The sequence below is a fragment of the Mastacembelus armatus genome, chromosome 12 (assembly GCF_900324485.2).
Source record: "Mastacembelus armatus chromosome 12, fMasArm1.2, whole genome shotgun sequence".
Lineage (NCBI taxonomy): Eukaryota > Metazoa > Chordata > Actinopteri > Synbranchiformes > Mastacembelidae > Mastacembelus > Mastacembelus armatus.
Window position 1 is genome coordinate 15653849 of NC_046644.1, and position 24103 is coordinate 15677951.

The following is a 24103-nucleotide window of genomic DNA, read 5'->3' on the forward strand; positions in this document are numbered from 1 at the left end:
TCAGCCTGTAGTATTTGACCTGACCACTGGGGGCACTCGTCCGTGTGGAAGAGGCCGGAAGTGGCGCACGTATCTTTGTGAACGGACGCTGATGGAGACATTTTAAAATAAACGCACTGCTAAAGGCTAACGGCTAACGGGGGCTTGCAGAGGGGCGAGCGCAGTGCGCCAACACACGTTCATATTCTTCCAACTTGTGCAGAAGTGCATTTAGCTGTTCATCGTTTATGCGCTGTAAATCAACGAGGCTAGAAATTATCGAAAATGTCGAAAAATCTGACACTGGGAGAAGAAGAATACAACTAACACCGCGGTAAGTTGTAACTAGCGCAGTCGAGTGTAAATGCTAAGTTAGCCATCGTATTTACTGCTAGCTGCTGACATTCTGCCTGTTACGCCTCTGGGTCGCTAGATACTGCTTCCATTTATAGGATCTTACGAGACAGCTGTCTGGGAACCTGGATATTTTTCCATGACTTCGTCTTTTTCTCGCCAAGTTTCAGGAGCATAAGGCTATGACCTAGGTTAGCTTCACTACGCAGCGAAATGTATGTCCTGATGCCAGTCTCGGTTAGCCTCAGCTAGTACTAACGTTGCCCAACTAAAATTAATTCACAGAAGCACAAATACACGTTCCACAGTAACGTCACACACCCTTAGTTTAACGTGATCGACAAGTGTTTAACAGACTTGTGTGAAGTCGTTCTCGGGTTATATGGAACCTGAAAGTTCAACTAACCAACGTCAGCGTCGTTGTTTACCGAGAATAAAGGATATCTGTGGTCGAAATGTCGCATACAGTGTAATGGAAATACCCACCATAGCACTGAAGGTTTACCTGTGGAAAAAAATACTGTTGCTATGTTCCATTCTCTCACAGATCCTGCATGTTGCATAGATGCATGTAATTAAATGATGTTATGTCTTTCATTCAGCAGGTGTGGTCCTGTGCAGGCACATTGGTCCATGTTTGTTGGACCTTTGGGCTCTGGGCTTAACTAGCATGAAGATGGCTGATTCAGAAAAGGCAGAGGAATTTGTGGATGCTGAGTACCCGCCAGAGTGCCTTGATGGAGCACAATCAGCCACAGCTTCTGCTCTGGGAGAGCAGGATGCACATGTGAAAACAGACACCACCACCACCAGTACCAGCTCACCACCAAGGGAAAAGGAGGCAGACAGCCCTTTGCATACAGAGGGTGAACAGAGTCTCCTCTCCATGCCTTGCCTGATGAAGGAGCTCCGCCGTGATTCCCCAGAGTCGCAGCATGCCTCTACAGGAAGTGACAAGCCCATGTCACGTCATGTCTATGAGAGTGACTCCTCAAACCCCTGCATGCTTTCCCCCTCATCCAGTGGCCACCTTGCTGACTCAGACACACTGTCCTCAGGGGAAGAAGGTGCTGCTCCTCCTGTAGGAGAAGAGGAAGAGGGAAACATGGAAGCTGTAAATGATCCTGGTGAGGCAGCAGGAAGGCAAACATCTGCCATGACAGGGGGGAGAAAGTCTCGACGGTCACGTTCAGAGAGTGAGATGCCTCCTAATGCCATGGCAGCAAAGAAAAATCGCTGCCATCCCACTGTTGTAGCGATAGGAGGGCAAGAGAAACAAACCAATGGCAAGCTTGCAAAAGTGAAAGGTCAACGGAGCCAGAAACACAAGGAGCGTATGCGTTTATTGAGGCAAAAACGGGAGGCCGCAGCACGGAAGAAGTATAACCTGCTGCAGGACAGCAGTACGAGTGACAGCGAGCTCACATGTGACTCCAGCACCAGCTCCTCTGAGGATGAGGATGATGACACTTCAGGAGGTAGCAAGACAATCAAGACAGATATTCCAGGTAACAGCTAGTGTTCACATCACACAGCACAGCACATGCCTTGTCCACAGTATTTTCTCCATCGTCAGGAGTAGCAGTAGGCACTTAGATATCCAAGGTTAAACACTATCACACATATAAAACAACATATAGTCCTACAGTGTTCCACATTCAAAAATGATTAACCATCAGTCAGGCACAGAGTAGTATGAACATATCATGGGGCTGTATAAAACATTTATAATATTAGGTCAACAAAAGTGTTTTTGTTTTTTGTTGTCACTCATCATCTATCTTCATTCACCTTGTCTTTAGCTACTCAGACTGTACCAGTAATACATCATGTTTTGTTGGACCTCTGTCTCATTGTTTGCATGCTGTGGAAATCTAGTGGACATTCTTCAACTCATGGAATGATATGAACAGAGTTGTGTTAAAATATATTGAGAGTTCTCTAGTCAACAAGTAAGCCGTTTATGTCCTCAGCCATTTGCTGTAAATAGAAGATGGTTCATGATCTAACTGTGTTAGTCTGGTTTGCAAGGCCCTGCAGCTACTTTTCCTATTCAGTGTTGATGTGCTGTAGAGTAATAGATAATATTTAATGTATCATTTTTCTTTAGAAAAACTCAGTTTAAAGGAGTTATATCATCTTTTCTGTTCAGGGAGATTTTGGTGAATGTCTCTTATTTGAAGACGATGAGGCATTTAACACATTCTGTTCTTCTGTCTGCCTGTGTCTTTTGAATACTCCTTAGCTCTGTCATACACTTCACTCTGCCTACACAGGAGGTGATGAAGCCTTTCAATATTGCAAACAAGTTGTTCTTTTCTGTAATGGATTCTGTAGTACCTTTATAAGAGTCGGATAACTTTTGTGTCAGTGACAAAATACTAATACATATATTGCACTGACTAAGAATGGCTGTGCTGTAAATTAAATTGATGCACAGAAGTGTCCAAAAAGAATAAACACCAGGAGAAACACTGATGGTATGTTCTACTTGCACATCAGCCCTGTGTTTGTTCCTTAGTTAATCTAATGTTTCCTCATGATTGTAGAAATCTGTTGGGTGAGTTGATTTCTCCTCAAGTAGCAACCAGCTGGGTGGTATTTACAGGCCTGCTGTTGATGTTGGAATAGAAGCACTTTGTGTACTTTAGGCTGATCTTTTCACTGTGATTGCACTTCCTAAGAATATAAACCTGTTGGGTTGGTCCTGCTGAGCAATTTTCCTTTTCTGTTAAATTCATGATATAGCTTGTGTTGTGTGAAATGTTTTGTTAAATAAATTGTTTAGGGCACTGTGTTTTCACAGTGGAACTAGTTATCTAGTTTTAGATGTTTGTTCAAGATCACTCCTATAGACAGTGCCTATAATCTGTTACCCTTGCAAGAAGGTTTCACCAGTTTCACCACTTAACACATTTTCCAGACCACAGTCACTGAATCAGTCGCCCAAGACATCCAGTTATCTTCCTTTAGAGATCTGTAGTGTATGAAATGTTTTCAACCATTTTTACATCCTGCACACAAACTTGAGTGCTACTACTGCATGATGTAGTCCATCAGCATGAAAGAGTCGATCTGCACGTAACCAAAAACAGTCATGTTCTTTTTAATACAAAAGTCCACCTCCGAAGCATGAAAGTCCTACTGTATTTTCTTATGGCTTGGCCTCAATGTCTTTAAAGCTGGCTTCAGACGTGCATCGGAGAGATCCAGAGTGGGTGCCCAGATTCATGGGTTGCTGGACAGCGGTTCGTGGGACAGGAACGGCATTGGCAGTGTTCTGGAGGAGGCCATGACGCGCTTTGCTGTGATGCAGCGCCAGACTGAGGAGCGCTTCCGCATCTGGATGGAAAAGCTCGCACACCTCGACTCGGACAACGACTCGTCCAAACGCTCAAGTGATGCCCTCGAGGGGCAGCAGCAGGGGGCACACCCGTCTCCTCCCAGTTCCTTTTTACCATCGTCGGAGTCTGCAGAGACTATGGCTGCATACATGTTAGCACGAGAGAACAACAGTCTCACTCCCACCACTATAAACAACAACATCCTACCTGAAGTGGTCACTCAGAATGGGAATATAGGTGTTCCAGACCCTGGTCTCTTGAATATTTAGAATTCATTTCTTCACTCCTCGTTGTTTCAGTGTAGAACTAGTTGATGCAGAAAGCAAGGCAATGGTTATAATTAGGTAAATGATGTGAGGTCACAAAACAGATACACCACGATTCTGAGCTGGTCATTTGATTTTGACTGTGCAGACCTGAGGCCCAGTGCATTTGCTGGCACTGAATCACTGTGAGATTTTACATTCAGACTAAATCAACTCACCTGTTAGATTTCTGCAGCATCTGTGATACGGACATGGCATATCTCAATAGACTCTTGAGTCAGGGCTCTTATATTGCTTATTCTATGGCTTGTTTGTTTTTGTTTACCAGCTGTACACACACATACACACACACACACAGACAGACACACACACACACACACACACAGGAGCTGATTATGTCATTCATAAAGAATGTACATTACAGCACCAGGACAGCCATCATTACAGAGTTAGGTGGGGTGCTGCTGCTTAATAGCATGTGCCTTTTCATTCTGAACTCATGCTGGGAATGATAATTAGAGCATCATAGTACTATTTCTTTAGCAATCAGGTTCAACACTATATAACCCTCCTTTCTCCTGAACTCTGTTTGCACTTTGACAACCTTTATTTTGGTGGCATAGCTTTACTAACATCAAAACATTTAAACATAGATTTGCTTGAAAATATAATTGCCATGTAATTAGTTTAGATGTGTTTACATTTTCAAAATTTTGCCTTTCTGTTTGCTGCTATTGATGCCTTTGTGCAGTAACAAGAAACTGGTGAAAAAGGAGACTTCCAATGTTTATTTTTAGTAGCCTATGTATAGAAGATGGACATCAGATAAGGCATGGGTTCCTTTCTTGTGGCATTTAGCTGTAATGTCAAGACCCTCAAATCTTTGCTCATTTGCATTGGTTTGCCAAATTGGTCTGTCTCCACAGGGCACTGTGAGTTCTGCAGCTTGCCAAAAGCCCAGGCATCAAACTTACAGATACACAGCAGTAATATAGCCTCAGTGTGGTGCATGGCAATGTTTACTGATTTCCTAAAACGGACTAATCTGGGTGATCAAGTGGCCTTCTCTGGTTGAGATTCTGTGCTCTTTGAGGTGGAAACACTCCTCAGCCCTCTTCTCCAACTACTTCTACTGATACTGATGACTGTAGTGTCACATTCTTAACAGCTAAACTATCTAACCATGGCAGACACTGATGAAGGAATCTTTGACCTAATCATGTTCATAGTTGATATTAAAGTGTTAACATTTTCTGTATGTGTATATGTAGCCCTATGACTGTCAGTTTTACAGCTGGAAGCATTGTTTCCCCACCTGTTTGCATGTGATTATATTAATATATAGAATGTGCAAGGCCAAATTAGTTTTCATCGGCAGCATGTGTGCAAAGTATAGCTTTGCTTATGCTGATAAATGGTGACTGGTGGAACATTTTACCTATTTAGTTGTTTTCTCTTGGCCTATTGGTTTGTTTTAAATGTGTAAATGTTTTTATTTGACAGTGCATAATTATTCTGCTGTTTGGGGTTTGAATGGATCCAACAACTGCTGTCTTGCATCTGTTAAAACTGAAATTACCTTTAAATCAACTGTTTTGTCAGTGCAGTAAAGGGAGGCTGGTGCGTATAATCTCAGACTGTGCATTTAAAACAATGTTAAGGACAGTCCATTGTTTACCAAAGAGACTATCCTTGTTTACATTGGTCCCTTTTGTATCTTTAATACATGGCCTTTACATTGGCAATTGCTCAGTTTCTCTGGTAACCCTGGTACCTGCCTGTTTCAGCCCAATCAGCTATTCATAGGCAGTGTTCTCTCATAGTACATGCTGTCCAGACAAACCCCCTCTCACACACCCACAGACATGTCTGGATAGCAGTGTGTGTATGTGTGTGTGTGTGTGTATGTGTATGTCTATGTCTCTCCCAGGGACTCCTTTTACAGGGTAGAACAAAGACACATGTTCTCGCTGTTTCAGTTATTCTTTTGTTGTTTGGCTTTTGCTATCCTACCACATTTCCCTCACTGAGTAAGATTATTTTGAAGTGTTTCGTAATGACTGTATTCTAGTGTAGTTTTTATGTGAATGGCTGTTATTTTAAAAGCAATAAATGAAGAGGAAAACTCTTTCTGCAAAAGGTCTATTCATATACTGCTAACAATCACTCTTATAGTATAACAGTGTTGCTAGTGTAGCATTTGAAGGTGATTATAACCGTATTCATCGTAGTGATTGCTCATGTTAATGGAAAAACTGGCACTATCAGATTGAGTAAGCCAAAATGTCTTAGTCTACCACTGGTATAAAGTTTTGCATCTGGGAAAATAGGGTGTGTTTCCTTGTGCAAACTAGATGCTGCAGCTAGCTGGACTGTGGATGCACTGTCCAGTCTCTGTTCCAAACAGAGTCCCACTATTCCCAGGCATGATTTGAATAATGAAGTGTTTTCTTTGTTTTCTGCAGACGGGCCTCCAGTAGTGGGTCACTATGATATTTCAGACACTGATTCTAACCAGGAGAGTATGAGTGTGGAGACACTCCGGCCCACGGTGATAAAGCATGAGCTAAAAACACACAGAGGCCAGGATATGGCAGCTCACTCTGGGTGTATAAGAGCTCTGAGCTCAATCTCAGGTCAGTTACAAACCCAGTATAACCAGACTGATCATTTCCCACTCAGTGAAGACAGGACATTTAAAGACATGGGTGTCATCAATAAAGGGGGAAACCGTTTTATTAATCTCAGCAAGACATCTTTTAAGTATTACCCTTCATCCCACACACCACTGGCTTGCATTCAGTGCTATAAACAGTCTTCCTGCCTTTTTTCAGGACAAACGAATTGACCTTTTGTGACTGACGAACCGGCATTGTCAAAATATGAAGTCCACAATTTATGTTTTGTCCAGTGTGTCAATCCATGTTATCCAGTCAGCTTTTCAAACACACAAGTGCCAGATGTTTTTTTTTTTTTTTTTGTTCTTGTTTGTGTCAAAGCAGATGCAGTCTGTGTGTGTCAGCAAGGCCTGAAGCTCTCTACTGCTCTAGTCCTCCTCACAGTTTGACTGTTTCTCTTTTGTTTCAGGCCACGTGGAGGCAGGGCTGTCACACAAGGACAGTTCTCAACACAAGGGCCAGGTTAATGTCGCTTCATCGGACAGTGAGGTGGAAATAGTCGGAGTGCAAGAGAAAGCACGGTAAAGACTTTCACAGGAAAACCTCTAGAATAAGAGGCTTTAGAAATGAATTTGACTTCTTTGCAATTACCATTTTTTCATTTCCTACAACCAGATGTGCCCATCCATGTGGAGGTGTGATAAAGAGTTTGTCCTCTTGGAAGGAGACCTCAGTGGAGCAGTTAAACAGCACAAATCAGCCACAGCTCTGGACTACTGTTTCCCCTCAACCCAACTGGGTGTCCCCTCCTGAAGTGGTGGACCTCACGCTGGATGAGGATGCTGGACACAAATACCTACTTTAAACAACCCGTACACTGAAGACTCCTTATTTCTTCGTCTCACTCTTCCTCATCCCTCTTGCCTCGGCTCCATGTTACGGCTGAAATCCTTCCCTAAGTTGCAGCCTCGTCTGTAACTGCTCATGGACTCTTCCTGCTCCAGAGCACTGTTTGTTTTTAATCTTACTGTTGAACAATCATACGTATCAAAGCCATTCTACTGACGTTATTCCCTGATCTCAGCTTGTCAGCTATCAATTTAGTGGTAATCAAATGGCACAGCACTTCAAGTGCAGGTGAAAATGTACGCAAGAGTGATTTATGTGTTAATGATAGCAATATCCTGGCTTTGTTTATTACCTCAGTTACCCCTTGATAACGGATGTAGGTAGTTGTTTTGTGATGTGCGATTACAAGCTGCATAGTGAAAACGTCAAGTTGCTGCTTAGGAGCAGGTCAGTAACAAGACATGGTTGTCAACCTGCTTCACTACAGGCTCCAAATGGGATAATTTCAGACTGGATTTGGCATTTTTATCTGTAGTCAAGACAAAATGGCAGCTGGTACACTGTGTTTTGTTCAGTAGACCATACATGGCAACATTTGCTTTGTACCAGTCTAAGGTCAGTTGTATTTTCAGAAGTCTCACCACTGGTTTAACATTTTAGTTCAGTCTGCATCGATAGCTCTGCTTTTCTGTACAGTGCCCAGCATAGGCACAGCCTAAGCTCTGATACTGTCCGGAGTGGTTTAAGTAGTAGTGGGACATTTTGGGAAATGGGCTTGTTTGCTTTTTTGCCAAGAGTTAAATGAGACCCTTAAAACCAAGGCCCCATCCTGGACAGTTTAGCTTAGAATAAAGACTGGAAGCAGGTATCACTGACTAAACTGGCTCTGTCCAAAGTTAACAAAATCTGTATAACAGCACCCGCAAATAAATTCACATTATATCTAGTTTATTTAATCCCCACAAAACCAAACTGTGAAAATGAAAACTGTTTCAGAAGGTCGTGTGTGGGACTATTTCAAGCACACTAACTTCCTGGAGTCTCTGCTGGTTGCCTGGCAGCTGCTCAGAGCAAGGAATAGCTGGACAGAACCCATCTAGCATTTTCCCATGTTTCCAGGCTTTGCGCTAAGTTAAGCGATCTGGCTGCTTGCCTATTATATTTAACGGACCAGCAGGAGAACCCTTGACCAGAAAGCAAATAATTGTATTTCCTAAAATGTTTTTTTTTTTTTGCTTTAAATTCACTTTTGTTTTTGTTACAATATTACAGTATATTTTTGCTTCTCCATGACAACAAACAAAACCACTGGTTTATTTCAGACTGTGAGTGACACATACCAACACACTACAAAATACAACTCATTTCAGTGGTGGTGTATTGGCAATATGGACTCTGTATATTTAGTTTTTGACACATTTTATGCTAAAACAGAGTCTGAGTGTCCCAGGTGACGTAGTTATCACTGAATGTATGACCCTGCAGTGCTGACTGGGTGCACTTATTGTTTGCATGCTTATCCTGAGTGGATGCAAACACCTTTAAACCTCTGGGGACCCCTTTATAACAACAAGGAAATGTATCTTCCATTGAATACTGCAAAGTAAGATGGCCTGAATGCCTTGAAATGTGCACTATTTTGTTTTAAAATGGTATAAAACTTATTCTTTTATCTTTACAAAACAGTGGATTTTACTATCTCTCAATGAATATTTTAATAATAGATGTGAATTTAGCACACATATATAAAAAGTTAAAGTGGTGTTGCATTTGGGCCCACATGCAGGGCGTTTATAGAGATATTTACTGTAAAAACTGTTTTTACCCTGATGCTCAGGGCCTGCTTGCTCCCTTGCCTTGTGGTCTTATTTTTGTCCTCATGCAGTACTGCAGCCACGCTGGTAATTCTTTTTTATGAACAATCCAAATTCGCACACTGTTTTAACACTTTAGATTTGTTTTTTTGCATTTTGAAAAACATGACAAAGTTACAGAATCATATAATTTTAATTTCTGCTGGTCACAGAAAGGGAAAATCTTAAATTTAAGTAACTAAACCAAAGTCTAAGTGGATTATTTTTTTCCTTCCCAACTTGAAATTTGTTCACTTTATTCTTTTAAATTTGCTCTGTACGTCTAAATATTTTTACTTGGAAGTCAATGCATTTGTTGTGAAATGAATTGTTTCAGATACAGAGTTCACATATCTGAAATATACAGTTTTGTATAAAGTGATATTTATGTTTCCCATTGGCCAGATTTCTTCATCATTTGCACTTACAGCTGTAAGGAAAATTATTTTACCAGACCACTTCCGCTTGCAAAATTCGTTTTACTATTGTTCTTTAGGATTGTTGTGAAAATGTTAGTAGCTCATATCTTTAGAGATAGAGGGCTGGTAGAAAATTAAGGCAGTGATGCTCGACTGTGGTTGCATTATAGCATGTTTGGTCATATCTTTTAACCTCAAGTCAGACATTATCCTCATTATTGGTAACTTAGGCTTGCTCTTCTGGTTTATTTTATTGTCAGTATTTTAAATTAACAAAAAGGTGTTTATTTTGTTGCTTCTGCAAAGACCTTGACTTCCTTGAAATTGTCTGTTGAACAAAAAAAAACTATTTTAAAACTAAATAAATAGAGCATTATTTAATGACCCTTTCGTACTGTCATTTATTTTTGTATCTGACTGATTCATTTTACAATCAGGCCACATGTCTAGTTTCAAGCTTTTAAGAGTAAAGTTGATCTGGTAAAGGTTTCTTTGTCGTTTCAGTCTGATGAACCGATGCCAACTTGCAAATGAGGCTGCCAGTTTTGGCTGTCAAAAGTAGTCTTAATTGGAATTGGGATCTTTAAAATGAAGACAGTGACATTTTTCATGCTTTTGGGGATCTTTAAGTACAACTTTTAACAATATTACTTCAATTTGTATGTAAAGTTTTCCCTCAAATTGACAAATAAATTGATAAATGCATTGGATGCTAAAGATAGTATTTATGTTACCGAGAGTAATTACCATCAAGCATACAGACTAAAGAGATGTCTCATTATTTTTTTTATCCTGCAAGCAAACAATCTAAACAACTGCCTCGCTGTGAACAACACAACCTCACCCACAAAAGCGACATGCCGGTTCAGAGGTCACACTGTGACACCTGCCGCTAGGGGGACATATGGAGTTCACACGTAGAAGACAATGAGGGAGTGGAGCAATGCAGTCTGCGGTGCCCTTCTTCTAAAACCAAAGAAGCCCTTTAACCAGCTCTTTTCACCCTCGGGGCAGAACCTCAGCTGTATGCTAATTTTTACAGGGCAGTGAAGGCCTCAGAGAGCAGTGAATGCCCCAGCCCCTTCGTCCTGCAGATGTCTTTTAATACATGGCCCAACATTACAACAACAAAATAATGTGTGGAGCTACTTCAAAGTACCAGTGAGCACGACATGAGACTTTACTTAAGGCTCAACTTTAAATAAATCATATAGGCTGTTTTTTTTAACCAACCTCTGCCTGTTGCTGTCAGTTATTGAGTTGATCCACAGAAATACAATAGATAAAAGATAACATCTATGAATGTTTAAACATTTCCAGTACTAAAAAACTAAACTAAACTAAAATATGTTTTTATTTGTGAGTAAATAGAACTAATTTGAGTCTTTTGACCTGCACTGATATGACTCCATTGTGAAAGACTCTTTGTGTGGCACCACAGGCTTAAAGCATTAGATGGTGGGAACTGGAAGATGAGGACATATGGGACTAAGAGTTTTGTGACCCCCTCAGCCTCCCCATGTCCATCTGTTCAGCCTTCAGGCTTAACACTAAAGGCAAAGAGGTTTTCAGTGCCACAGAGAGTTTTCAGCATATACTGTACAGAAATATCATGCAATTTATATTTAAGAAGCTGTTGTTTTTTAAGGTAATTATAACAAAAATTAAATATGACTTATTTTTTGTAGGGCGGTCCTTGCAGGGACATAATGATCCATAATGGTCCTATTACTAACAGGGGTCTCAGCCCCTGTTTCCCTCAAATGTGGCTGCCAATTTTGGTTGTTAAAAATTGGGACCAAGATCTATAAACTGAAAACTGTTTTTACATACTAACAGTGGTGGTAGAAATACTCTGATCAATAACTTAAGTAAAAGTAGAAACACCATCATGTAAAAATACATGAGATAAGATTTTAGATGAGTTCAAGTACATGTATTAGTAGCAAACCACCCTTAAAATTTCCAGCATTAAGTGAACTGTTAATAGAAATATACAAATTACTTTACACAGGAAAACCCCCATAAAACAGATCTGAACTGTGAAATTTAAGTCAGCCTAGTATTTAAGAATCTGGCCACTAAATATAAAATGTAAAACCTCACTGGAAGTAGCAGGCTCTTAAATTTAGAAGTATTTTATGTAAAAAAAAATAAAAAGTGTGATTAATATTTTTATTCTATAAGTAGAGAAGCAGAAGTAAAACTGAAGGATTCAAAACAATTTCACTTCACTATTAGCAGCTTGATAAATATGGTGCCTGGGCTACCAAATGCGTTATGTGGGCTGGTGCATCCAGGCTTACTGAAACACAGCTAGCCCCGCCCCTGCGCTGATCCCATTGGCTGATACTGGTCGGCGGGGCGCAGTGATTGGTTGGTGGGGCCGTGTATGCGCAGGCAGAGCAGTCTGGCTGTTTGAACGTGCTGGGGACTGGAGCGGATCATTTCCATGGACCATCTGTCTCGCTGGCTACCCACACAACAAAGAAGGACCCAGGATGGTGTTAGTACACGTCGGATATCTGGTTCTCCCCGTCTTCGGCTCAGTTAGAAATAGAGGTATGACTAGCTACATGTTTTCTTTATCCTAAACTAACAGATTTCTCGGCGTTTCTTCTTTTAAATGACCTCCAATGATGTAAACAGAGCTGACACCTGCTAGCAAAAACACACGCCAGCTTAACAGCGTCGATAACATTAGCTGTCTTGCTAACGGTAGCGTCGCGTAAATTTAGCCATTAAAAACGTGGTTAGCTTGACTGAAGACATTTAACCTCACAAGAATGTTTATGTTAAGGTATTTCAGGGCTTGTTTCCAGCACCACAAGCCGCAGCTGTCAAATGGCAGCCCCGCTTTTCCTCCACCCTCAGCTGCGCTCGGGGGCTAACGCGTCCTGCCTCGGTTATGTTGCGTTTACGTGCGTTTGCAGCTGTTTAGAGCAGTCGCCGCTAAACTCCTACTGGACAATGCCAGTAGCTTGATAACAGCAGCGGTCATTAGCTCGGCTTTAGCTAACAATATACGCAGCTCATGACTGGATTTGTCTTTTAATTTGGCCAAGCAAGCAGCTGTATGTGAGTCCGCCGACATGGCACGGGTTGTTTGCCCCTTTGTGTGCAGCTGGCATCGAGTCTTGTTTACTGCGCTCATTTTTCCCCGATTTTCATGAGATATATTCAGTAAGCGGTTCTTCCTTTAAAGACAAATAGTGCAATGGCCATAGCTGAGATTAGGGGCTATGGCTGGCTATTGTGAATGGGCTTTAAAATGGTGGCATTTTGCCCCAAACCCTCCAGTGAATCCTGCAAATTAAATCCAGCAGTGAAAATCTGAATAGCAATGAAGGCGAATAATCCCCACTCGTCCAGTTGGACATAACAATAACATCATCCTCCATTGCAGTAGGCTATCTGTGTTGATTATGTAATAATAATAGTATAAATAATTTGACGTGCATTGTTAAAACTACATGCAGTAGCACCAATGATTTCATTGTGCTTTTATTTGTGTTCTTTTTTCCTGTTCCATAGTATCGAGGCTGGCTCTACATTCCGCATTTCTCAGACCTTTGTCCCCCTCCATTGTGTAGCTAACGATCATCTGCTGCTGTCTGCCGTAGCCTCTGCCTGTTCTCTGCATCTAGCTGTATTGTGAACCCCTTCTTCCTCATTTCCTCTTTCCATCTGAAGACGACATTGGCATTAAAACCGAGTTCCCACTCATACCGTATCCTTCTGTGTAACAGACTAAAGAATAACACCTTCTGTAGAAAACAGTTTGTCTTTATTTAAACTGTCATGTTGCTCTTTAGTGAATAACCCATTGTAGCATTAGACTTTACTACAGACTGTCATTGTGATTCTCCCATTCAGTGTGGATAGGCTACATTCTGCTGTAAATTTCTGTAAAGTGGATACATTTTGATCCTCCCCGATTCGATTACAGCCAGGCTTGATCGAACTCTCTGAATACTGTTTCCATCCCCTATTTTCAAAGGTGCATTGTACCAGCTTTTCAGCAGTAAAGCACTTGTATGATCACCTTCTCTAAATCATTTTGGACCATAATCCTGTTATCCTAACATTCACCAATTGGCCAGTATTTGCACTAAAAATCACAGTAATTTGTGTGATGTTATTTTCACCTTTGATGGTCCACTGCACCTGTTATGGTGGCGTCCAAACAGCCAGTCATAATCCTGTCCATGTGTGGAAGCCTTTGTTCCTGCCAGCTGAATTGATTTAGCCAATCACAATAAATTGGCGAGACTCGGGTCTAAGTCATCTTGCCATTTAAAAATCCCCCGTTTTTGATCCACTATCATGCACAGCCCCTTCTTAAGTGTTTCCCCAGACACCTCCAGAATGCTATCCATTTTACAGGGATGTGTATATCCTGCACTGCTGTAGAACTCCTTTTAGAATCAAAATGTCTTTTATTCTTTGGTTGTGGTTTTCTACCTTATGTTTTTGTATTAGATCCTAATGCATGGTCATTTTATACTTTTGTTTTTTCACATTGAACAGCAGATTCCAATGTAATCTTTGTGTAGAGATGTCCCTGCTGTACTGAAATGTGCTGAAAGCATACACATCTACTCATTGGATGCTGCTTCTGTTCTGTTAACCCTACAGAGAGCATGGTTGGGCCTTGCCTTTGGTCTTTATTTGCATGGTATTATTATGGTTATATAGGATATATTACTTTTATTATTACGATTATCACACAGTGCCACACATACTAATATTTTCCAATAAAGACTGTAGTTTTCTTCCTAACCTTCAGTGTGCTTTTTGCTGATTTCCATGTGTTCCTCCCCTCCTCCCTTCACACTGTGCTGTCACTGAGACGGTCCCCTCACTCTATATGTGCTCTCATTTCTCAGCTGTCTGACAGAGTTTCTACAAGTTGCTGCTCTGCTTATTTGGAGTAGGGGCAATCAAATTTTCTATCCATTCCAAAAAAAGCATGTTTATAATTAAACATACCAGCATTGGTATTAAATGTTACACGCTGCCATTCCCTTTAAATCCATACACTGTTGTTTATAAAATAAAACACAGCCTCCCTCACATCCACTCATTGGTGTTCATTGGTGTTAACTTTGGAACCACTTTGGGCAACATGGCTAAAATCTGGAAATCTATCAGAGATTTTTAGCGAAATTAAATACCCAACAATCCAACATTAACATCTTTACACTCTGATGTAAGACACATTATATAAAAATCTAATGCAAAACATTACACTCAGTCAATAAAGGGTTTAATACCATGGTGAAAACAATATGTCAAATGACTCATCTTGCACTATACTATATTATGACGCTCAACCTAGCTTGCATTTTGGATTGGCAAGTATCTAAACTCCAAAAGACTTTCAAAGGTTTCTCTTCATTACATGTACTTTATCAGTGGACTACGTTCTTCTTTTGGTTGTCTAGTTCTGTGTTGTTATTTTGGTAAATCTGCTTATTTGCTTCCTGGCAGAGGCACATTAAGGGACTGACACCACTCTCATAACTGTACAGTAGATTAAAAAGATACAGCCACAGGCTGATGAGTGTCACTAACCACAAAGACTGAAAACTTGGGTGAAACAGTCTCAGTCAACTTAAATCTAACTAACATAAATCTCGTAAAATTCAGCAAACAAGCTACAACATTCTGAGTGGTTTCAGTCTTTTTATGCCACAAGTACACATATTTCCCAAAATGTCCAACTAGTCACAGAATGGCACCTGTTTCATCTAATGAAGCAATATACAGTATTTGTCACTGATCTTTCATCTAGTCCTTATCTTTTTAGTATGCAGAACAAATACAAATGCATTAAGAATAAATTCATATAGTTGTCAAGGGCACGAGCACAACACACATTTTTGATTATTTGCTGTAGTGAGTCAAATTTTTGTTTTTGTAAATAATAATATACACTAGGCTGTTATGTATTATATAAACTCTAATATATATATATATATATATATATATTTATTATATTAGGCCTACAAGATAATTTGGTTATAAGTTCTCATTTGTCCTCTAAATGTTTTTTAATGTGCCATCATGGTTTAAGTGTTGCTTTCACTTTGATCAATGCATTAAAAAGCCTTTTGTGAGAACTTCGAAAACAGGCCATTTGGTCACAATAGGCAGTACAGACCCTGGTGTCATTAGTCTCAAGTATTTAGCTGCATTTTTAAGGTATAAAAAAAAGAGTTTAAAAGTGTGGGACTCCTTGCTGTTCCATTCCAGCCACTTGAGCACTACATGTGTTTGCAATGTCTGAAATAGACTTCTTTCACAGACGTGCAGACATGAGGTCTGGCTGAGAAATAGCCGTGTGTGCTCAGTAACTTTCTCCACTGACTGCAACAGACTTTTAAATAACTCAGTAGCTGTAATGCATATGTTATTTCCCAGCAACTGCACTGGTACAGACCACATTATTATCACATATTTGCCTTCCACCCAGCAGCCACTTTCTCCTTATTTGGTTGATGTGTGGGATCAAGGTCACTGAGAGGTGGGCATGCATGTGCCATTTAGAGCCCTTTATATGCAGATTTACAACACCGAGACTGATGTCACTCATTAGTCCCCCACTCTGATTTGGAGTGTGCTAATGAGTGACATCAGGTGGCGCAGTGATGGGTTTATATGAAACACTTCATACACAGAGCTCTAAGTGTCATGATGGAACACCAGCAGACTAGGCAGAGCACAGGATTATGTGCAGAGTGAGGGTATGATCTGCAGTGATGGCAGTGGTATGGAGGGGGGAGAGCGAGAGACAGGTTCAATGTCAGACTGCTGCAGTCGCAGGTGGGCAGGGCTTCTGGGCTGTCACTCATACAGGGACATCATGCCGCAGCCACACCGTGGGGGAGGGGCTGAATGTGCAGCAGCTTAAGGGTGAGGAGACGTGCATGGGAGTGCATATGTGTGTGTGTGCTGTATGTGTGGATGGGTGGGGGTCCATTTTGCACCAGTCCAGCATTTTATGTCTAAGTCAAAGTGGAGGCAGAGATCTGACAATACCAGCATCAGGGCTGCTGACAGTCTGCAGTATCTTAAATATTAATGCCATCAGTTAATGGTGCAGCAGCACAGAGACAAACAATCTGATATTTACTCATCTTCAGTGAGTCCAGTCTTGCCAGGTCAGAGCCTTTATACAAATGTGATGTTTAGTCTTGTATCAATCCAGACCACCAGTCTGCCATTTCTGCTCCACTTCCTCAGTCAAATGTTGTTTTTGGTTTGCTCATGGCTCGATAGGTTCACTGGCTCCCCATGACCCAAGGCTATATGAAACAAAGCAAAGCAAGAGCTGAGCAAATGTTTTTACATTAGCAATAATTAAAGGAATACATTGACATTCCAGGAAATAAACACTCTTTGAAACCAAATCAGGTACATATAGTTCCCAAAATGTTCAACTATTCATTTAAACGCAACAGAAGATAAGACAATTCATTTTTTCAATATCACTTGAATGGATTCTATATATTTCTGTCTATAATACTCAGATATTCCATATATATATAGCAAGTCCATTTTCCATACCCTGTTGTTTATCTCCTGCTCCAGCAAGGTACCAAACATTAATAGTTGAAGTAATAACCAGCCCTCCTTTTTCTGAGCTTAGAGTAATTTGTATTGATTGTTTTCTACAAGTCAATACTGAGTTGATTCAGTGGGACTGACACACTCTCCCATGGCTCCTCCACCTTTGATAGGAAGGGTGTAGCTGACTAATATCAGACCTGTGGAGACTTTAAATAGAACTCTACTATTGAAATGTCATCATTTAAATAGCAGACATACTATAGAACCTAAATCAATTCAATTGATTGCCCATAACCCACAGACAATCCTCAGTATTATGGATCTTGGAAACACCCCAGGCTGTTAGTGAAGATCCATCCTTCCTGCTGGATGTACAATGGCAAGTTGATAGGCAGGCCACTGGGTGCAATATGTCTGTGGGTTTAGATGGTGCTTCACAGGGGTCTTAGTGTCTGGGTCATCCATCTGTCTAGCCCCTTTCTGTGCCACGTCTCTTCTGTTTCTCTATTCTCTCTGTGTGTTTGGTTGTTAAATGTTTTGTTTGTCAAATTTCTCTTACATAGTCCTTATGTTTTACAGTTATGTGTCAGTATGTACACATCACTGGTTTGTCTGGTTCTCTGTTGTAGTATCTCTTTTAGTGAAAGTAATCACAGGCATATCCAAGTCCATTCTGATGACTTGTATTTATTTTGTCTAGGGGCACACTTCACCAGGCATCAGCACAGCCATGCTACCTCCTGCCGACACTTTCACCTGGGTGCTCCCCAGGTGCCCATCTCAGCCGAGTTCCCTCTAGGACACTCTAGCCAGCCGCCACAAGCAGGCCTGGCCACCCACCTGCCCCCAGCACACCATCCGCCCCTCACTGCCCTGCCTGCACCTCCTCAGTTCCAGGATGTGCCAGGGCCTCCATTCCTACCTCAGGCCTTACACCAGCAATACCTCATCCAGCAGCAGCTTCTTGAAGCGCAGCACCGCAGGATCCTCCCGCACTCCAGGTAGAATTACAGCTTCATGCAAATACAGACACATATGCACAAAAAACCAAGCCAAACATATTTCATCTTTATTCTATTGCAGAAGAACCCAGGAGCGTATTCCCTTGAACCCTCACAGACTGCGTTCCGGATATGAGTACTCCCCTCCCCTGCATGTCCCTCAGCCAATGACACAGCAGCCACGGTACCTTGCCGAAGGCACAGACTGGTGAGTCACTGTCGGAGACTGAGAGCCCTGCAGAGTTGAGAAATGATCCCATCCTTTTATCCCTCTCTCCATCTGTCTGTCTGTCACATTGCTTATCATGATGGGTGACAATGTTGATTAGTTGCCTATCTGTGTTCCTGCAGGGATCTCAGTGTAGATGCTGGACTTCCGCACCACCAGTATCAGCTCCAGCAGCTTCCACAGCACTATCAGCACTACCTGGCCTCCCCTCGAATGCACCACTTTCCCAGGAACACATCTTCTGCACAAGTGGTATGTTCAGCACATGCTCTTCTACTGATTTCTGTTTCTAACAATCCCTTAAAGCAATGGAAAAAATGTGTATTCAGCCTCAGTAATGATGTTGCTGTAATATGATGAAGAGCTTTGTTTTGCTAGGTTGTGCATGAAATCAGAAACTACCCATACCCCCAGCTGCACCTGTTGGCACTGCAGAGTCTGAATCCTTCGAGGCACGCCACTGCTGTGCGAGAAAGTTATGAGGTAAATACACTTATTTATTTATTTTTCATTTATTTTTCATTCTTGCACCTTACTGTTGTCCTGTAGCTGTGGTAACAATTGAATTTCCCCACTGTGGGATCAATAAAGAAATATCTTCATATCATTTTAACTTTTCATCTCTCAGAATGAGGAAGCTGTTGCTCTTAAAAAATAGTGCTATGCTATTCTATCTGCCGTGATGTTTTGCATTTAGAGTGTGAACATTTTGAATGTGGGTACTATATTCTGGTTGACAGCGTAATCTCACCTCGAATTTTATATAATGGCTGTTTTGGTGCTTTTGATCATGTCACACGATCTTCATCTGTTATGGAGTTGTTTGAATTTCCACTTTTTGAGCATGTTGAGGGTTTCATGACCATTCTAGGTTAAAATGTGATGTTCAGAGTTCATTCTTGACCTTAGAAAATAGCACTAGACAAAACAATCTCACCTAAAAGGTCCATTTAGTTGTTAGTATCCTAGTGTACTCTATAATACTCTCAACTGGCTTTTTGCTGTTTCTTTAGGAGCTGCTGCAGCTGGAGGACCGCCTGGGGAGTGTCAGCAGAGGAGCTGTCCAAACAACCATAGAGAGATTCACCTTTCCACACAAATACAAAAAGGTATGGCAGGTAACAGTTCACATACAGAAACACCAACTACTGAATATACTCACACTGGGCTTTTTTGACCCCAACACTTGTCTCTGTAATCTGACCTGCTAACAGAGAAAGCCCCTGCAGCTGAAGATTGGAGAGGAGGAGGAAACAGATGTGGATGAGAAATGTACCATCTGTTTGTCCATGCTGGAGGACGGAGAGGATGTCAGGTCAGAAACGCTTCATAGTCCCACAAACCTTTGTTTTTATCTAAGACACCAATTTTCTTAAAAAATATTTAACTTAAAGAAAAACTTTGACTTTTGGGGGATTTGTTTGGTGGTGGAGAGTTAGATGAGAAGAGGGACAATATTCTTGTGTCTCTGCACTGAATATGAAACTACAACCAGCAGCTGGTTAGGTTAGTTTAGGATAAAGACTGGAAGCAGCTATCCAAGGTAGAATAAAGTCCAAGTAGCAGTGCCTGTATAGAGTTCACCACTTAATACTTTGTGTCTCACTCATTTCTAAAAATGCCAAAGGATTTCTTTAAGCACTGATAGAGGCACATGCACGTACACATGCATTTAGAAGCAAGCTGCAGATTGAATTTCAGAGAATACAGACCCATGCCCTGGGACGAGGAGAGGGGGTTGGTTTACAGCATGAGGAGTCTCAGCTGTCGGAGGCGCATGTAAGAATGATGACTCAACAGAAATCATTTCTACATGCCTGAATGAACTAAATTAAGTCCCTGCAGCTTTCAGGAGTTCTCTGCAAGCACATACCTGTATGCACTGATAAAACCATGCTTGTGCATGTGAATCAACACTGACCCAGTGTCTCTCTCTCCTCTAGGAGATTACCCTGCATGCACCTCTTTCACCAGGGCTGCGTGGACCAGTGGCTGGCCACCAGCAGGAAGTGTCCGATCTGTCGAGTTGACATCGAAACACAGCTGAACCCTGACAGCTGATGAGATTCAATCCCCACCCCTTTTTTCAATCACCCTCATGTGGTTCCTGCTTTCTTCCACCCCGGCTTGCCGGATAACCCCAACCCACCCCCCTTGGGTGCTTTGCCAAATGTCTCCAGACTTCATGTGACATCACCAACCCTCTGACTCACGCTTTACTGAGCCAAGCCAGGACAACTAACTGCACGAGAGGCTGCAAAGGACTCTCTATATAGAAGCACATCCCTTTGGAAGCAAAAGACACACACACACACACACACATATATACTCATGTACACAGGGTCTACTTGTAGCTTGCTGGTTGTAAGTGGGGTGTTGTTGCTGTTGTGGTGTTGTACTGTAGGTAGCCCTGGACTGTGTAGCATGTCCTTAAAGCCATGACTTAATGTTCTGAGAGTGGAAAACACATAACCCACACTGAGCTGGCTACTTTCTCTCTTTTTCTCTCTATTTCTATATATAAATATATATTTCTCTCTTTTTAAACACACTTCAATCAAAATGCATATTCTGTGACACAAGAAAGCTTAACAGAAACTAAATGCTCTGACGTTTACCTAAAGATCATTTGTGGTTGTAGTAGAGTAGCAGTAACCAACAAGTGATATCTGGTACACTGTCGCCTTCTAAAAGGGCAAGCGCCAGCTAGCTGAGTGTTTTAGTTCTATCATGCAGCTTTGACATTTTGCAATACAGTTGTATATTTACCTTGGGCTGGTGTCATGTGAGTAGGCCTCCTTCACTGCTGTGGAAACCTAGCTCAGTGAGCGAGACGTGTGTTTAAAATTTAAAAATAGGTAGAAAGTGTTTTACCAAAATGCATTTTGTCATGGTGTAGCTTGAACCTGAAGCGCAGGTTCACTTGTGTGTGCTCTACCCTGCTGTGTGTGACTCTAAAGAATGTGTGCGGATGTTCAAAAAGTCCAAATCTGTCTGTTTCAAGGGTTTGAGGCAACACCTAGACTCACTGTAGGTAACAGCAAGAAGTGCTTCTGTAACACAAAGCCAAAAAAAAGGGATGGAAAAAGGAAACTATCATGCACTGCAGAGCGAGGTGGGAGGGAGATTTTTGCCTTTGTACCTGTGTCTTCATCTGGCACAGAGCCAGAGGCAGAACAGTGTGTGCTAAAAATGCATGCTTCATCGTTAACTTGAGCTGACAGCATTGGTAACGTTACTTTAGTATAAAAAGGTAGAGATTGAGAGCTGTGCATGACTTAGTTAATCTGAGCTGTGACTATCTTCTCAACACTAGACGCAAGAAAAAATGAGCAGTGTCAGTGGCCGTTTCCCTGACCAGTAGCGTGTGCCCACCCTGCCATGTTTGGTGGAAACGATGGGGTCCTCTTTTTGATGTTTACCTTATTGCCTAAAGAACAAGCACATGTGACAATAGTTATAGCAACAAAAGATTTTTCCTTGGTATTGCATTTGCGTTGGTTTATATTTAGGTATAGATTCATGCAGTGTTTCAGCAGAGAGAGGAGCTTGTGTATTGATCTTGTATATTCGTGTGACAGACCTCCCCTCATGGTTGCTATGCTGGTTGCTATGCTGTCTTGCTAGAACATGTAGAACGTGGTGCGATGGAGGCAGCCTCCCTCTCACAGTGCACATAGACACGACGGCAGGAAGACATCCAGGCTGCTAAAACAAGTCTTGGTCTCACCAGTTTTCACTTCTGCTTTTGTTTTTTCACACGGCTTGTCATCTCAGTTTCACAGGCCCGAGTGTTGCCTTTAGGACCCTTGCTGTCCTATGCACTGTGATAGCAAAGGATAAGACTTGGTCCAGAGACTCTCTGAGCCTTGTGGGCCAAGGATCAATTAACAAGGCTTACTCCCTGTCTTGTGCACTGCCAGTGTTGACACTGCCTCCTCCTGTAGTGGAGTCATCTGTGATGAAGTTTTCATAGTTTACACAGGGTGTTGTCAGTTGAGATGCCTTAAGTATTTAACAATCATAATTTATTACTAACTGTAGATATTGTGGGTATGTATTTAATTTTATATAGTTTTGTTGGGGGGGGGCACTGAATCATAATTTATTTATTTAGAAATAACAAAAATGCTATGAAAAAAACTATTACCTCATTTTTGCATTGTTTTAAATGGGAATGCTTTGCATGCAGTAGTACTTTTTGAAACACTAAAGTTAAAGAAAAAAAAATTAGCCCTCCTGTTTGATCACAAGCTGGCTGTGCGATGTTTACTGTCCAAGGCTGTGCTACTGAGCCCGCTCTTCGTCTCTCTCTCTGTCTCTCTCTCTCTCTCTCTCTGTCTCTCTCTCTCTCTCTGTCTCTCTCTCTCTCTCTCTCTCTCTCTCTCTCTCTCTCTCTCTCTCTCTCTCTCTCTCTCTCTCTCTCTCTCTCTCTCTCTCTCTCTCTCTCTCTCTCTCTCTCTCTCTCTCTCTCTCTCTCTCTCTCTGTCCCTCTCTCTCTCTCTCTCTCTTTCACTCTCTTTCTCTCATGTGGTGCTGTGGATCTTGGTTACATTCCATTCAATGCAATTTCTCAGATCCCCCCCCCCATGCTGTGACGTAGTGGACAAACTGCAATGAAGTGAACTGGTTTTATTTTGTGATTTCTTTCTTATTTTGTTTTGCACTCACTTATTAAAACATGGGAACCCTCTCACTGGCAAAAAAGGTACTTTAGATAATTTCCTATTATCAGTAAGAACTCTGGCTTTTGTTTTTTATGCTCTTCTTCTCACAGTGCACTGTGGGTCTTGAAAATAATCATCTGTGAAGCATGTTCCTTGGCTTTAACCCTTTGTATCTTTCTGTTTCATCCCTGGTATTTCTCTTCAGTTCTTTTTCCAGAATAGTTTGTAGACTTAAACATAACAAGTGCCTCGCTTTCAGTGTTACGAGACATTTCCATATTACTTAAACCATTATTATATAACAATCAATGCATGAAGCCACCATGCCTTATTGGTTGCATAATTAATAAAAAGAATGGGTCATGCAGGAGCTAAGACCACATTTAACAGGTGTCTACAAAAGCCATTTTCCTCAAAAGTTCAAATCAGACTGTCCAAAATAGCTGTTGGTTTGTCGTGCTGAAACACTACATACTGTGGAAATAGTTCTGACTGTAAAGAGGCATGTTTCACTGTGGGCTTTACAAACATGAATCTTCATTTCTCTATTTTATTTATCTTCCATCTCCTGTCTGTTTCTGTTTCATTTTATCTCTCCTCTCTGAATCTATCCTGTTTCCTTTCACAGTCTTAAAGGAAGGCAAGGATTTTAAAGCACAACCTTTTCTAAAAATGCATGTTTTCTCAGGTGTGAATATAGTCTCAATGGTTTAGTAGTATATGGTGAAAATATATAGAAATACTATAACAGAAAAAAAATATGAATTTTGTTGCTGCTTGAATCTGAAAAACAAAACTGAAGAGAAAACCCAAAAAAGTGCCAGTGAAAGGGCTGCCGCCATCCTTGTATGAAAATCTGCTGTTTAGCCGTGACTGCGCAATGTTTTTCAATATAGGATATTTTATCTTAAAATAGAACTATTTATCATTAATATTAAAGCAATAGCGC

At 41.3% G+C, this 24103-nt stretch overlaps 2 protein-coding genes across 8 annotated transcripts; both read left to right on the top strand.

The window, feature by feature from the left end:
• Nucleotides 1-59: 59 nt before the first annotated feature.
• On the top strand, nt 60-10066 carry ark2n (arkadia (rnf111) N-terminal like PKA signaling regulator 2n). 4 transcript variants are annotated; one of them, XM_026296655.1, is made up of 5 exons: nt 61-313; nt 936-1841; nt 6409-6579; nt 7031-7142; nt 7237-10066. In XM_026296655.1, exons 2-5 carry the CDS (start codon nt 1004-1006, stop codon nt 7424-7426), a joined length of 1311 nt encoding a protein of 436 aa, XP_026152440.1. In that variant the 5' UTR covers nt 61-313; nt 936-1003; the 3' UTR covers nt 7427-10066. The 4 variants fall into 4 exon arrangements, with proteins under 4 accessions (XP_026152442.1, XP_026152440.1, XP_026152441.1 ...); XM_026296656.2 differs by having other exon boundaries at nt 939-1841; XM_026296658.2 differs by lacking the exon at nt 6409-6579 and having other exon boundaries at nt 64-313.
• Nucleotides 10067-12090: 2024 nt separating this feature from the next.
• Nucleotides 12091-21166, top strand: ark2ca (arkadia (RNF111) C-terminal like ring finger ubiquitin ligase 2Ca). Of its 4 annotated transcripts, none has more exons than XM_026297136.1 (8): nt 12091-12244; nt 17958-18258; nt 18341-18466; nt 18610-18739; nt 18866-18970; nt 19501-19596; nt 19702-19802; nt 20431-21166. In XM_026297136.1, exons 1-8 carry the CDS (start codon nt 12184-12186, stop codon nt 20546-20548), a joined length of 1038 nt encoding a protein of 345 aa, XP_026152921.1. In that variant the 5' UTR covers nt 12091-12183; the 3' UTR covers nt 20549-21166. The 4 variants fall into 4 exon arrangements, with proteins under 4 accessions (XP_026152921.1, XP_033181361.1, XP_026152923.1 ...); XM_033325470.1 differs by lacking the exon at nt 12091-12244 and adding an exon at nt 16412-16600; XM_026297138.2 differs by lacking the exon at nt 12091-12244 and adding an exon at nt 16985-17636.
• Nucleotides 21167-24103: the final 2937 nt, after the last annotated feature.